We start from the raw sequence: 15,934 nt of genomic DNA, 5'->3' as shown, positions 1-15,934 counted from the left end.
TTTGAGTTTCCTTTCCTTGCCTCAGGAATACTGTGATAAATGAAACTAATGTTTAAAAGTATGACAGCCCTAACCAGTTTGGCTCTGCATAGAGTCTTGGCCTGCAGACATAAGGGTGCTGTGTTTGATTCTGGTAAAGGGCACATGCCCAGGTTGCAGGCTCAATCACTAGTAGAGGGCATATAGGAGGCAGCCAATCAATGATTCTCTCCCATCACTGATGTTTCTATCTCTCTCTCCCTCTCCCTTCCTCTCTGAAATCAATAAAAATATATTTTAAAAAAAAGTATGACATAAGAGGCTTAGTTTTATAATTGTTGTAATATTTTCCTTAGCATCTACCTATGTATTTTAAATGTTTGTGTAGGTGAGAGAAAAGTAAACTATTGCTGAAGCTGAGGAATGACTTGACACTTTTGCAAAGGAATGTTATTAGTTCAATTTTATCCAGTTATTCTGCTCAAATCTTTTCCACATACATATCTAACTAAAAAAGGGAACAAAATAGAAGCTTCAAAAATTGTTATATGCTTAAAAGAAACATTTCTTTTATGTTTTCCTTCCCTAGGTGTCTGACTATGATCTTGAGTGCATCTATGAGGCAACCACGTGGGCAGTAGAGGGAGGGAGGAGAAAGACCTATTATGGCACATACACATAAAACCTCTTTTCTTTTAAGATTTAATCTGAGCTTAAAGGATACCTCTTCAGTGGGGCTTTGCTTAACCAGTCAATCTAAACACACACACACACACACACACACACACACACACACACACCACAACACACCACACCTTGAAACTAATTGTTGATTATACCACTGATTTTGGATGATCTGCCTAGCATTTGTCATACTTGGTTAATTGTCTGTGTTTGCTTTGTTCTTAGCATAACCACACTCCCCCACTTCCCTCCCCACCCCTGGCCTAGAATGCAAGCTCCATGGACAACAGTAAATAAAAAAGAATCAACAAAAGTTGAATGAATGAAAAAAAAACACGACCATTTAGAAGGCTGTGTTCCAATCACGAGTGATATATCAGGGAGGAGAGCTATGCAAAGACCTTTCATAAAGACCATTTAAGAATGATACCAAGATACTTTGTTTTATTTTATATATTTTGAAGTATGTGAAGACATGGTATTTTTTTTTTTTTTACTTCAGATATTTTGTTAAATTTGTCCAATTTAGTTATCCAATTGACAAAGCAAAGCAACCCCACGCTTGATCCAGTGTTGAACGGGTTGGTCCGTTTTTAACAACATTGCAACGACAAAGTTAGTAGAATGTCCTGTTGTGGAAAGAGTTCCTTTACGTTCACTTGTCTTGTAGAGGGGACAAACATAGGCATTCGATTTCTCAATCTGAGTCTTTTTATCTTGATAAAAAAAAGAAAAGAAAAAGAAATATGATCATTTCATAAAGAGAAAAAGACCCAATGGTACTAAAAGAACAATTATCTTGTAATAAAATGGCAAGTGCTAAATCTAAGATTTTGGTTATGATATCTGAACATTTGAAAGTTGATCTTACTTTTTAAAGTTTTTATAGTAATTACTAGAGGCCCAGTGCATAAAATTCGTGCAATGGGGGGTGTGTCCCTCAGCCCAGTCTGCACCATCTCCAATCTGGGACCCTTTTAGGGATATCTGACTGCTCGTTTAGGCCTGATTTATCAGGCCTAAACGAGCAGATCAAGCCTAAACAAGCAGTCAGACATCCCTCTTGCAATCCCAACTGCTGGCTCCCAACTGCTTGCCTGCCTTCCTTCCTGATTGCCCCTAACCACTTCTGCCTGCCAGCCTGATCACCCCCAACCACTCCCCTGCCAATCTGATTAATGCCTAACTGCCCTCCCCTGCCAGCCTGGTCACCCCTAACTGCCCTCCCCTGCCAGCCTCATTGCCCCTAACTGCTCTCCCTTGCTAGTTTGGTCTACCATCAACTGCCCTCCCCTATAGACCTGGGTTTCCCACAACTGCCCTTTCCTGCAGGCTCAGTCACCCCCAACTTCCCTTCTCTGCTGGACTGGTCACCCCTAACTGCCCTCCCCTTCTGGCCTGATCACCCACAACTGCCCTCCCCTGCCATCTTGTGATGGCCATCTTATGTCCACATGGGGGCAGCCATCTTTGACCATAAGGGGGCAGCCATCTTATGTGTTGGAGTGGTGGTCGATTTGCATATTACTCTTTTATTAGGATAGAGGCCTGGTGCATGGGTGGGGGGGGGGGGGGCAGCTAGTTTGCCCTGAAAGGTGTCAAGGTGTCCCAGATCAAGGTGGGGGTTCCCTTGCGTTGTGGGGAAACCTGGGCGAGGGGCCTGTGACGAGTTACAGGTCAGTCACACCCCCCAGTGACTGAAGTGGAGGCCAGGGCCGGTTGGAAGCAGGTACCTGGAATGTATTTATCTTCTATAATTGAAACTTTGTAGCCTTGAGTGTAGGTCAGGGCCGACCAGGGCAGGTGGGAAGCTTTGTTTCCTCCATCACCAGGGGCAACCCAAGCCTCCTGCTTGCCCTAGCTCCATGGCCGCTGCCATCTTAGTTTAGTTAATTTGCATACTCACTCTAATTGGCTGGTGGGTGTAGTGGAGTGATGGTTAATTTGTATGTTTCTCTTTTATTAGATAGGATAGTTGTGAAATAAGGAAGTGGCTTCATAAGGTTCATGATTCTAAGTCTGGAGAACAGGAATTGATTTTAAGCTCTGGATCACATACAGGCAAGAAAACACTAAAGAGGACTTGGGAGAGAAGGAGTAAGAGAAAGTGAAGGTAGGAAGGAATAAAATACAGTATTGGTAATGGGGAAGATGCTAAAAGAGATACAGTTGCTTAGATCTCTAATAAAGAAACCCATAAATTAGAAGTTGAAGTTACTATTTGTTTTCAGCAGGTTATTACAAAGACAAACACAGCAATACTTAGCTACTCACAAAAAGAAATTCACATTTCTCAAAGTTAAACTAGAACTGCATTAATAATGAAAATATTTGATGGTCTGGGTAGTGATTATGGGTGACTTATAAATGTTTTCATTAATAGTTATTTGAAAATAAAAAATCCAGAAGAAATAGAAAACAAAAGAATGAACCTCATCTGTTTAGACTTGTGGGAAAATGATGATAGCAAAGGAGGGAAGGAGCAAGATGCGTTTCCAAAGGGACAAAACTTGGCTGCACCCATGTGGTTTGCAGTGTCTACCCCTTGGGGAACCTGACAGCTCCTAGGCCTAAGAGTTTTTATAGCCATAACACTCTAGCTGCTAGCTGGAGACTGTCAAGCCTATTTGTGTCTCTGAGAGGTGTGCAAAGAAAAGCACTTGAGAATAAAAATATTGATGGGAAGCTCTAGACTCTGAAAAGTAGAAGTGTTGGGGAGGGGCAAAGAAAATGTTACATCTCATGGGCTAAGAGCAAAAAAGAGGCAGAATGATATTCCTAAAATAATACAAATGCAACACACAAACAGAGGAACTACTTATTGTAATTAGATAAAATTTTAATAGGCTTGAAAAATACTTATTTGGGAGAGCAGTTAAAAATATCTATCATTATCCTCCCTAAAACTCTAAGAAGTTTTGTTAGAAGTATATTTACTTGGTTTTATCCATATGATAGGCATCAGGTCGAACAGAAGTTTGGGATATTGTTCGGCAAGTAATCCACTGTGAAGAGTAATTGAGAGACATTTATTAGACATAAGATGAAATTTGTTTCTCAGAAACTGCTACTTAGATAGTGGCTTTTAATACAAGAGCGAACCAAAGATATGCAGGAAAAAATGTAAAAAACAAAAAGAAATAACAACAAAATAAAGGAAGAGACAATGAAAAATTGAGAGAACCAAAAGAAAACCGTGCAAAGGTTATATGTACAAACAGTGGACAAATATCAATTCTTGCCATTGTTAAAGTGCTGTCCATAAGGCAGGCACTGGCCTATAATATTTCACCCTCACAATGATCTTGTCCCCAATCCTATTCCAATTTAACAGGTAGAAATATAACATTTTCTTTGCCCCTCCCCCACACTTCTACTTTTCAGAGTCTAGAGCTTCCCATCTGGTGGCTCAGAAAGTTTGAGTACTTTTCTTATAGTAAGTAGCTCTGAAATGCCAGTGTCAGGATTCAAATATCAATATGCCTATGTAGAAATGTGGCTTCTTTTCCCTAGGCTACATTGTTTGTTTGCTTGCTTATTAGTTTGAAAGAAGAAATAAAGAAAAAGATGAAAAGTTAAGAGAAATTTCATCACCTAGTAGAGTGATGAAAAAGAAGAGAGAAGAACCAAATGAACTATGTGCATCCAAGTCTTTTCACAGCTCTGTCTTAGAATGATCTCTGCAGAACCACCTTCTTTATCCTTAAGCGATTTTCTCTGCTTTGGCCTTTAACCTTCCCTTGAGAGCAAAGTCTAAGTCTGACTCTGGAAATAGAGGATTATGTTTATTAATGGATTTCCAGGGGAAATATGTTCTTCCTTCCTCTCTTACCTTATACCGTATTTTTCGGACCATAAGACGCACCAGCTTTTAGAGAAGGGAAATGAAGAAAAAAAGATTCTGAAACAAATAGTGTCCTAAAATATTTTATGTGCATTAAAACCCAACATCACAGTCATAAACACATGTAATCAACCCTGTAAAGTAAACAGCAGCATTTAGAACCATTTTAGAGCCGGGCAAGCACACAGAGACCACACAGAGCCGGGCAAGTAAAAAAACTTTTTTTTTAAAGTATATGTGTAGGCTATATTTGGACCATAAGACGCAGGGACTTTTCCCCCCGACTTCTGGGGGGAAAAAGTGCGTCTTATGGTCCGAAAAATACGGTATATTTCAAACAAGATTGGATTGCTTCTCTAGCCAATTTGAGCATCAGCCTGGAGACTGATGGATCCCAGGTTTGATTCTGGTCAAGGGCACATGCCCAGGTTGTGGGCTTGATCCCCAATTGGGAGCCTGCAGGAGGCAGCCAATCAATAATTCTCCTTCACTGATGTTTCTATTTCTCCCTCTCCCTCTCCCTTCCTCTCTGAAATCAATAAAATGTGTGTGTGTGTGTGTGTATGCATTGTTTAGTTCTCCAAGCTGGAAATCCAGCAGTTATTTTAAATATTTATTTATTATGTCATCAAAATACAAGAAAAAGTTTTCCATTCACCAAGAGAAATAATATCTTTACTATAACTATAAATTGTTTAAAAGTGAGGTGCTCCTACACTTTATAAAATGGAAGGTAACTGTTATAAAACAGAAGTAGGAAAATGATGTAGACTAACTTAGACCACTGAAATATTAACTAAAAACTATTCAGGACCTAAAAACTACTCATCACTTGCCCAGCCTGAGTAATTATTTATGGCAAGAATTCTGCTATTTATTACTTGACATATTCCCTAGAAGAGGCATTTTGGTGGAGGTGGTGGTGGGGGAGGGTCAGGGAGGAAGGCAGCAGGCAGCTTATCTGACTGAAGATTCAGCTACAATTAAAAAGATCTTTGCTTAGAAACTATAAACCTTGGTCTGTCCCAGCGTGCTCCATCGAGATATAATCCATGGATGTAAACCCCATCTTCTGGTGCTGTGTCGAGTGTATCATGAGGAATAACCTAAAGGTAGAGGCACAAACTGGTAATGATGTCCTCTCCAAATAACTTGAGTCTCATAAAGAAAACATTGGCTAACTTCAGAACACATTAAGAGAAACCCTGTTATATTAGAGTTCCTTGAACTATATAATTTTCAGTAAAGTGTAAATGTAAAAATGTGTAATACAGTTCTTTGTGAAGCATTTTATCAAGTTTTACCATACCTCATATTAATTTTTGCTAAAATAGAAAAGCAGCATTGGATTTTTAAAAGAGAATTTTTAAGAGTGTATTTGAATCAAAACTGACAACATATGCTGAGGAGCAAGATCTCAAATGCTCCTGGATTATTCAAATTGAATATTGAGATATATAAAGTTTCTGTTATATTATAGAGATAGCAAGACAAATATATACTTTCTTCATGAAATTCAAAGAATGAAAAAAAAAGTGAAATTGTAAAATTGTATATAATGGGCTATAAAGGTATAAATTCTGCATATCCTCCTTGCTTAAATACATGACTTTGATGTAATGCTATACTGTGCAATTTAAGAAGTTTCTATACCTCAAATTCATATCCTAGTAAATCAATAGGGATGGTATATTTTCTGGCATAATTCTGCATAGCTCCAGTTAAAAAGGCTTGAGTGAAAAAGAAACCAGAGAGCCAAAACACAGAAGGTTTTCCTAAATCATACCACTCCTGTAAAGGAAAAACAAAATGTTTAGTTTTTCAACTTACACAAGTGTCACCTGACACAATTCCTGATTCTGGTTTTCATGTGTATTGCCCACAATTTCCATTACAGGACTCTCCTCCTGACACCAAACACACTACCTATCTGGGCCCTCCTACCTCTTTTCCCTTCTAGTTACTCCTCTTGGAAAATTCTAATTCATTTTAATATTAACCTACATAAAACAAAGTTTGAAAGATTCAAATTTTCTTCAAAAAGCCAAATATAAATTATTTAGGGGCTTATTTATTACTTAATCCCACTCAAAAGCAACCAGCTTCAGAAACATTGCCTAACTATAGCCCTCATATGTTGACTCCCTTTCCTTAACCTTCTTAAACTCTCTTCCTCCATGCCCATTGCCCTCACTCCCGTTTAGATATTCATTGTCTTTTTTCTCTACCAGTGCGTACTTTTTCTTGCTGCTTTTCTCTCTTCCTGCTCAACACATCTCTAACAATGCTGCCAGAGGATACCTCGCCATACATGGTTTGGATCAGTATTAGCATCTTGCATGATTTTTCAGTGACCTACTGCTATGCCAACAAATTAAAGTCTAAATACTCCTTAGTGTAAACACCTTTGTCTTCTGTTCAAGATACTTCACAATCTAGCCCCAACCTGTATTTCAGCTCTATCCTTTTTAATTCCCTTCATGTATCTTATGTTCTAACCAGAAATGCACCATTTGCAGTCTCTTCTTCTCACTGGGTGGACATCTGTTGCTTTTATTCTACTTATCTTAAAGTGAAAATACTCTTAAGTCCTTCTGGTGGATGAACCCTCCTACACTCTCACTCCAACCTCTTCTGGAAGAGGTATTACACCTTCTGGAAGGCAAGGGATTCATTGCCTAGCCAATCATACCTCCAGTCATAAGGATTAATTCAGGAATGGACATGTGACCCAATCAAAGCTAGAGATGCTGAGATTCTTGCTGGGACTTTTGGAGAAAAGACTCACTCTCAACTCTCTATAAAGTCGTGAGGCTAGAATTGCTGTTGCTATCATGCTACCATCAGAGGAGAATCTGAGAATACAGTTACCCCACAGAGACTGGAGCCAAGAGATGAAGTGCAAGAAACCAAGATCAGGTGACCATGTATATACCCAAATTCAAACCCTGCCTGGAGCCACTTTACCACCTGATTTTCAACTACACAAAGAAACAAATTTTGTTTTATCTGATGTCAAAAATTATACAACAGAATCCATCTAAATTACATCATGCCACAGCTATCTCTTTGAAATCTCATCCTTTTTTTGAAATGTCTAAAATCATTCAACCTTTAGACCCAGTTCAAATGCTACCTCATCCAATAAACAAACTGCTTTCCTGAGCTAAAAGAACTCTTTCCTTTCTTTGAGTTTCCAAAGCACTTTAGTCTTTTGTGACAGATCCCTTACTGCACTGCATTAGTTTTTTCTTAGATACATATGCTATCTCCCTATAGGCTATTGGCAACTTGGAGGCAACTTGGCAACTTTGTCCAACAACAAGGTGCTTTGGACAAAGTGGAGTCTCAAATTACATTTGTTGACTGAACAGATGAATTAATAAAATGCACTTGTTCTCTGAGTGAGCAGCACACTATGGGGAGAAGCCAGCTTTGCTTCATGGAACAGAACCAACCTCTACTAGATACTAGAACAGTACAAGCTATCAGATCAAGAACTAGAGAAAGAGATGGAGTTCGGCGAGGGCACAAGCTAGGCAGAACCAGCACCTCACACAAGGAAGCTGTAAGAACCCAGAAGGCAAGTGCTTAGAAAATTCCATTGCTCATTCCACAGCTTCATTTACTCAAGAAGGTAATGAGTGTCTGGGTGAGCTACTTATATACAATCTCTGAATTAGCTACCATTAACTGAGTCCTTTGTACAGACCAGGCACTGTGCTAAGAATTTCACATGCATTATCTCATTTAGTTCACAAAATAATTCAATGAGTCAGGTATTTTCCTCCCATTTTACAGGTGAGGAAACTGGGTCCAGAAAGATGAGTATCTTGCTAAATTTCACACAGATACTGTCAGATCCTGGATTTAATCTGAAATGATAGTCAGTGTGAGGAAAGAAAAAAAAAAAAAAGCTTAAAAAAAGGAACAGGAAGGAGAAGGGGAAGATAAATAGGGTCAATGGTGGGAGAGAAATGAGAAAAAAAGGACAGGAAACTCCAGATGACTTATTTGCTTAATTGTTAACTCTAAGAACGATTAAGAGGTGAAGTCAAGAGTCTAGGAGTAAGAAAGAGATGGTAAAATTGTGCAGCTTCTGTAAGGGTAAGGGAACAATGGGGGAGATTCATTCAGAGGAAGATTTGTGGTAAAGGGTGATAAAGTGCTCAATAATGAGACCTTTCTAACTCATTCAATGGAATGATTTCAAGGGGAAATGCAAATTTCAGAAAGTAGAGAGTTTGATGTGAACTTATAGTAACAACAACAAATTGAATTTATCCTGGAGACTGTCACAGCTGGCATCATGCCAGGACCCCTCTAGGGGACAAACTGAAGACTCACCAGGCCTTTTAGGAACAAAGCAGTGTATACTGAAACGCAAGCAGTTCCAATAAAAGTTCTAGAAAAGTTTGGGAAATAAATTAGGGTATGAAAAAAAGTAAAAGTGTGGCAAGGGGAGGATGGAATTAACTATGTCAGACAAGGGAAAGAAAGAGGCTGGTATATATAGGAAGAAGTAAAAGACATGCCTAGGAATCTCCCAGGGGTACACATGATCACTTTATCAAATTAGCAAAGATAAAAATGACCACTAATTACTGAGAAATAGGCACTTATTCACTATTGATGGGGAAATATATATTTGAATAAATTTTCTGGAGGATAAATGGGTAACATATATCAAAAGCCCTAAAAATATCCAAATGGAATCAATTAAAACATTAAAAGAATAAAGTAACACTGACCAACAGGGATTTTTCTAGAAACACAAGAATGGTTTTACATTTGGAAATGTAGTGACATAATTCAATGCAATAATGAGCTAAAGAAGATAAAAAGTGACATCACCAGCAAAAAATGCTGAGAAGGCATTTGATAAAATTCAACAGTTTCTTATTTTACAAAAGAATAGTCCACATTTATAGAATGCTTACCACATATTGTAGACTGTTACTTTATAAGATAAAAATTCCCATTTTTGGATAAAGAAACTGAGGCTAGGATGTGACAACTCTTCTAGAGCTTAAACACTTAAAACCACTCTTCAGTACTTTTTTGTTCGTTTAACATTAATCTACATAAAAAGCTCCTATAGATTAAAAATTGCTAAGTAGTCCAAAAGAAAAATGGCCTAGGAGATGAAGCAATTCACAGAAAAATACAAATGGCAAGCACACATACCAAAAGAAGCATAAGTTCACTACTAAATAATCAAAGAAATTTAAATTAACACAACAAGATAGACAAAAATTGAAAAGTGATGTCTGAAAAAGTCTGTCCCTCTAATCTTTACAAGCACTGGATATTTTATGATTAGCTTCTACAGTGAGACAAATAAAGCTTTTATAAAATAAAAAGGCAACTGAATACAAAAAGTATTTTTGGGTCTTTCCCCACCCAATACCCATACATAAATTTCAGCCATAAGATGGGAGTGAGTTAAGGAGTTAGTGAGGAAAAATAGCGCCTTGCTCTATGCTTGCTTTCCTGCCCTGAGCATCCTTTTAAGTGTGTATTTGGAGTGGGAGTTGGCCGGGAGGGGGTGGTGGTTGGGTGGTGGGAGAGGTAGGAGGTGAGGTTGTGGAATTGTGGGGAGAATGAGATTTCAAAGCATTCATCTTTTTCCTGGCTTTATGAGATAGAAGCAACTGATTTTAAGACAATGCCTAGCTCGGCTGGCATGGCTCAGTGGTTGAACATAGACATATGAACCAGGAGATCAGGGTTCGATTCCTGGTCAGGGCACATGCCCACGTTGTAGGCTCGATCCCCATTGGGGGTTGTGCAGGAGGCAGCCAATCAATGATTCTCTCTCATCACTGATGTTTCTATCTCTTCCTTCCTCTCTGAAATATTAAATAAAAATATATTTTTTAAAAAAAGACAATGCTCAATTATGGATAAACCCAAGACTCTGGCTTTTTTGGTCATTTATCACAAAAGCAGAATCTTTGAAAATATAAATGTCACATATTACTTGGGTTTGAGTAAAGCAAAATTTTAATTCTCTATTCAATGCTTTGGAATATGTATAACTTTCAATATTCTAAATTTTTGGTTAGATTACCAGGAAATTACTAATCACATTCCATTCAACTCAGAGACCTCAAGTGACCATAGCCAATTTCTAATGTCTCCCCTTTATATATAATCTTTTACCTGTAAAAAGTCCAATCGGGCTAGAAAATCTGTGACGTAACTTCCAAGGGGCTTAAGACTTGGGTATGATCGTTGGGCCCATATTTCTGGAACTTTTCCAACAATCAAACTTCCGGAGAGTGCTTCCAAGGCAGAATCCATTACAACCACACCCTTAATAGCTTTCTCGAGGTCCTGTAGAGTGCTACGTATAGTTTTAATTAAACTGCAAGAAAAGCAATTATGTTATAACATACATGAAATAAGTATCAACTTGGAATCTTTTCAGAAGAAATAGCAGGAATCTCATTCAGTTTCCCAAAGTATGGTGATTTTTACTTGGCAATGTAAGGTTATTTTAACTTATACTTAAATGAACATTTTTCATCTTAAAAATAAATAGTTTAAATAAAGTAAATAATACAACTAATTTTTTTTTTTTTTTTTTTTTTTTTTAGGTATTATTGCATAGAACCAGGCCAATTTAAACAATGATTACATAAATAATGTTACATGTGACTTTTAAATGTGGAAAAAGTTATAGAAGTGTTATATATTGGTTGAATTTGGGAAACTGCCTCAAAACATAAAGCTTATATTCATTTATGCACTTTTAAATACTCTGCTTCCCACTCAGGCCCAAACTGCTAAGAATACTAAAAATGCACCTGATGTCAGAGTTTTAGGCTAGAAGCCTAAATATACCTGATGTGAGGGATAATATGTTATTACATACTAGAGGCTTGATGCATGAAATTCGTGCAAGGGGCTCGGCCCTTGTAGCCTTGGCTTTGTCTAGAAGGACGTCCAGTCTAATTAGTATATTATGCTTTTATTGTTATAGATAAGTTCTTGTGAATACTTATATGTATGCTCTTATATATTACTGAATTAATATTTTATTTTAAAACAACTCTGGAAACCCAAATACCTCAGAAACACTTAGAAAATTCATGACCAAAACAATCTCCATTCCTTAAGCCTGGACTGAATTGTAGAAAATGCAATTTAAAAATTCAAAGCATATGTAATCTGTTTGCTAGTATGGGGTACCTAATCAACCTAGATTGTACTCAGGAAGAAAAACAAGGTGTATATATATTAAATGGAAAAAAAATGTCAAAAGATGTGACTACACACAGGCCTTATTAATGCTTTTTCATCTTTAGCTTCTGAAGAGACTAGAAATGGATTGATGAGAAATTCTAATTAATGAATATTTTTAACCAGATTTCTTTTTCATCATTATTTTTACATTACAAAAGATATCCTCACTTCTGAGGCAAAAGGTTATGCAGTTAAATTATGAATTTAAAAAGGTGGAAATTATAAAGAAATGGCAAGTTTTGATAATTTTTTTCTTAAAGCTTTAAGTCAATACCAACTTTTATCAACTTTGGTTGGCCACCTTATTGATCACTGGGAATATAGATTCTTACTTGTTAAATCTTTCCATTTCTTGTACTAACACAGTGTTCATGCTCTCTTCATAGTTCACAGGATACTTGAATAGGGCTGCTTCAATGTCAAAATCATTTGGTAGCTAAGAAATAGATTTTGAAGATCATATATTACTCGAGAATAGTTTCATTCAGTGATAATACTAATAGCTAGCACTAAGCAGTTACTATGTATCTGCTTTCTATACATCATTTCTTTTTTTGTTTTGTTTTGTTTTTTGTTAATCCTCCCTGACCATAGCTAGGGATCAAGCCTGCAACCAAGGTATGTGCCCTTGACTGAAATCCAACCAGGGACCCTTCATTCCATGAGCTGATGTTCTGTCAACTGAGCCAAACTGTCAGGGCTCCATACATCATCTCATTTAACCTTACCATTTCCTCTTAAGTGGCCATTATTATATCCATTTACAGATGTGGCTTTTAAGTAAAGAGAAGATAAGTAACTGCCCAAGGGTACACAGACAAAAAATGATCTGTTTAAACTCACAGGTCCTTAACTCCCAAGGCCCATGCTGCAGGACATAGCACTTTGCAGAAGATAAACATTTCTGAAAAGTAATATAATTTCCTTTTTAAATTGAATCCTAGTCGTATTGATAAAACTGATGTACCATTCATAATTGTTTTATATTGATTTCCAATCAATTATCAACTGGCTTCAAATAGCTTAGTTTATGCTATCAAATAAATAATGTGTGAATGTACCAGGGTTCCAGGCCATAGGGAAGAGAAGCTGTCTGAATTAAGTGTCTGATTTCTATGAGGCACCTCAGGGATGCTTGAGAAGTGATTTAGGGGACTTTGGGACTGATGATCAAGCTGCAAGACATTGAAATTCATACTCCTTAAGGGACAAAAAAAGTTTCCTAATCAGGGAAGTATAAACTAAAAAAAAATTGAGCTGCCCAGACATCTCCAGCTGATGGTCCCTGGAGGTTGCTAAAGAATTATAAGTCACGCTAGTGTCACTCAAGGACCCTTTGGCTTAGTACAACCCCTCTACCCCATATAAGTCCCAGATTCCAGTGCCAGGTAACTTTCTGTTAGGGATTTTCTAAGTGTCACCACTCTGCAAGGGTGAGAACCTTCCCCCACAGAGGTAAACCGCAGAAATGGTAAGGGGTCAGGGGTAAGAAAAGGCAAACAACAGAAGCAGCATTCCAAGGGTAGGGGGGTTGGAGGAGGCTGGTTTGCTCTAACTCAGGGGTCACAGGCAATGCTGTCCACTCTCTTCTCCAGTGGCAGCAGTCAGGTGAGTAGGCTCCTAAGGAGAGATGTCAGACAAGGCTACCAACTGTGAGAGTTGAGGAGTGGTGCTGCCCATGGCCTTTCAAGGCAGATGGACTATGGGTCAGGTTCTGCTATGTCAGAGTGCCTAACACTGTGGGGATAATTACAATATTTGCCCAAGAGAAGAATTGTGAAGATCTGTGCTTTGGGACCATAATTCTTTTTTTAAGTTATGTTAGTTCTTTATTGAATTTAAGATAGAAAAAAGGTGAGAGGGCTAACTAAGAACAGTAGGTTATATTATGGAAAAAAGAAAGAGTGCTAGCAGCTAATTCTGTGCCTCCTCACTTCCTAAGGTAGTCTAAAAACTATTCTATCCAGTAAGTTCAGACCATTTCCTCCATTTTTTAAAAGTAGGTCCATTAAAATTTCTCTGGCTGGTGCAGCTATGTTGATTGAGGGTTGTCCCATGCACCAGGAGGTCACTATTTCAATTCCTGGTCAGGGCATATGCCCAGGTAGCAGGCTTGATTTTCAATAGTGGGTGTGCAGGAGGCAGCTGATTGATGATTCTCTCATATCACTGATATTTCTACCTATCTCCCTCTTCCTTCCTCACTTAAATCAATAAAATATATATATTAAAAAAAACTGTTTCTCATTGATGTTTCTATCTCCCTCTCCGTTCCTCTCTCTGAAGTCAATAAAAACATATTTCTTAAAAGTAGGTCCATTATCTTTGCTTAGAAATGACAATAAACCATATATGTTCATTAACTCATCCACAGCTGTAGTTACTAAGAACTTACCATGTGCTAGGTGTTATGCAAAGTACTTTAATTAATTAACTAATTAATTAATTTAAACAACTGGTAGTCGATTTATTAAAAAGGCTGATGTAAGCCCTAGGAGCTTTGGCTCAGTGGATAGTCGGCCTGGAATTGAAGGGTCCCCAGTTGGATTTAGGTCAAGGGTACGTGTACCTTAGTTGCAGGCTCAATCAATCCCTAGCCTTAGTTGGGGTGTGTCGGGGGAGGCAACCAATTTATGTGTCTCTCTCATATTGATGTTCCCCTCTCTCTGTCTTTACCCCTCCCTTCCACTCTCTCTAAAAATCAATGGATAAATATTCTTGGGTGAAGATTAACAAAACAAAACAAAACAAAACAAAACAAAACAAAAAAAAGGGTGTGTGTGTGTGTGTAGGGTGGGTGGGTGTGATGTTGATTTATTTTATTGTATTATTATTATTATTTTTTTTAAATAGCTGGAGCCATACTCATTGGTTCTTTCTTTTTTTAAAATATATTTTATTGGTTTTGTATAGAGAGGAAGGGAGAGAGATAGAGAGTTAGAAACATCCATGAGAGAGTCATCGATCAGCTGCCTCTTGCACACCTCCTACTGGGGATATGCCTGCAACCAAGGTACATGCCCTTGACCGGAATCGAATCCGGGACCCTTCAGTCCCCAGGCCGACGCTCTATCCATTGAGCCAAATCAGTTTTGGCCTCATTGGTTCTTTTTTTTTCTTTTCTTTTTTTAAAAAAAAAAATATATTTTATTGATTTTTTACAGAGAGGAAGAGAGAGGGACAGAGAGAAACATCGATGAGAGAGAATCATCGATCAGCTGCCTCTTGCACACCCCCTACTAGGGATGTGCCCGCAACCAAGGTACATGCCCTTGACTGGAATCGAACCCGTGACCTTTCAGTCCACAGGCCGACGCTCTATCCACTGAGCCAAACCAGTTTCGGCATGATTTTGATTTAATTATCTACACTGGTGACTTAAACCTGGACTCCTAACTCAATACTGATGAAAACAACCAAGGATTATGCAAGTCAATGAGTCGCTTGTGGATCTTCATCTGAAACTGATCCCTCCCCGCAGGCAGTTTTTCTTGTAGTGATTCTGAGAGCCTGGGCTGGCATCTGAAATAGTCCTTTCACTTTGAGATTCTTTTCCTTTGCCTCTCTGAACAAGTCAACACGCACCTTTTCCAAAGATTTTACGTTGATTTTAACTCTGGTTAGAGTAATTCTAATTAAGTGAATCGCCACCTCTGGTTGTATGGGTATCTTTCCTGCATCTTTATTTTTCTAAAATATATTTTATTGTTTTTTTACAGAGAGAAAAGGAGAGAGATAGTTAGAAACATTAATCAGCTGCCTCCTACACACTTCCTAGTGGGGATGTGCCCGCAAGCAAGGTACATGCCCTTGACCAGAATCGAACCTGGGGCTCATGAGTCCATAGGCTCTATCCACTGAGCCAAACCGGTCAGGGCAGCATCTTGCATCTTTAAAAGTCTTGGCCTCAGAGCACTTTCCAGGCTCACTTGCTCTTGGGCCAGAGTGAACAGCAGTGAGTCAGGAGCAGGAACAAGCCAGAAGGGGCTTTACCGCTATTGCAACCCAGACTTCCTTATTTATTTTTCAAATTTATCTTTATTGTTGAAAGTATTACATAGATCTTCTCCCCACCCCCTATTTACCCTCTCCACCCTGCCTTCTGGCCTTCACCACACTATTTATATGCATATAAATCCCCAGGTTAATCTCTCCCTACCCACCCCCTCTGTCCCT

General features: G+C 38.3%; 1 protein-coding gene across 1 annotated transcript in view; it reads right to left on the bottom strand.

Moving 5' to 3' along the window:
* Positions 1-1,082: 1,082 nt before the first annotated feature.
* The window catches only part of DNAH12 (dynein axonemal heavy chain 12), a 200,452-nt gene continuing 185,600 nt past the window's right edge, over positions 1,083-15,934 (bottom strand). The window contains exons 69-74 of the mRNA XM_084903087.1: positions 12,091-12,194; positions 10,673-10,877; positions 6,161-6,298; positions 5,522-5,613; positions 3,601-3,668; positions 1,083-1,379 (exon numbers count right to left, since the gene is read on the bottom strand). Of these exons, the coding sequence (XP_084759213.1) occupies positions 1,189-1,379; positions 3,601-3,668; positions 5,522-5,613; positions 6,161-6,298; positions 10,673-10,877; positions 12,091-12,194 (798 nt within the window). The 3' untranslated portion in view covers positions 1,083-1,188. The remainder of the gene's footprint in view (positions 1,380-3,600; positions 3,669-5,521; positions 5,614-6,160; positions 6,299-10,672; positions 10,878-12,090; positions 12,195-15,934) is intronic.

Source organism: Pipistrellus hanaki, assembly GCF_964339955.1.
Source record: "Pipistrellus hanaki genome assembly, chromosome: 13".
Taxonomy (NCBI): domain Eukaryota; kingdom Metazoa; phylum Chordata; class Mammalia; order Chiroptera; family Vespertilionidae; genus Pipistrellus; species Pipistrellus hanaki.
The sequence above is the reverse complement of the archived record's forward strand: the minus strand, read 5'-3'. Positions and strand labels throughout refer to the sequence as shown.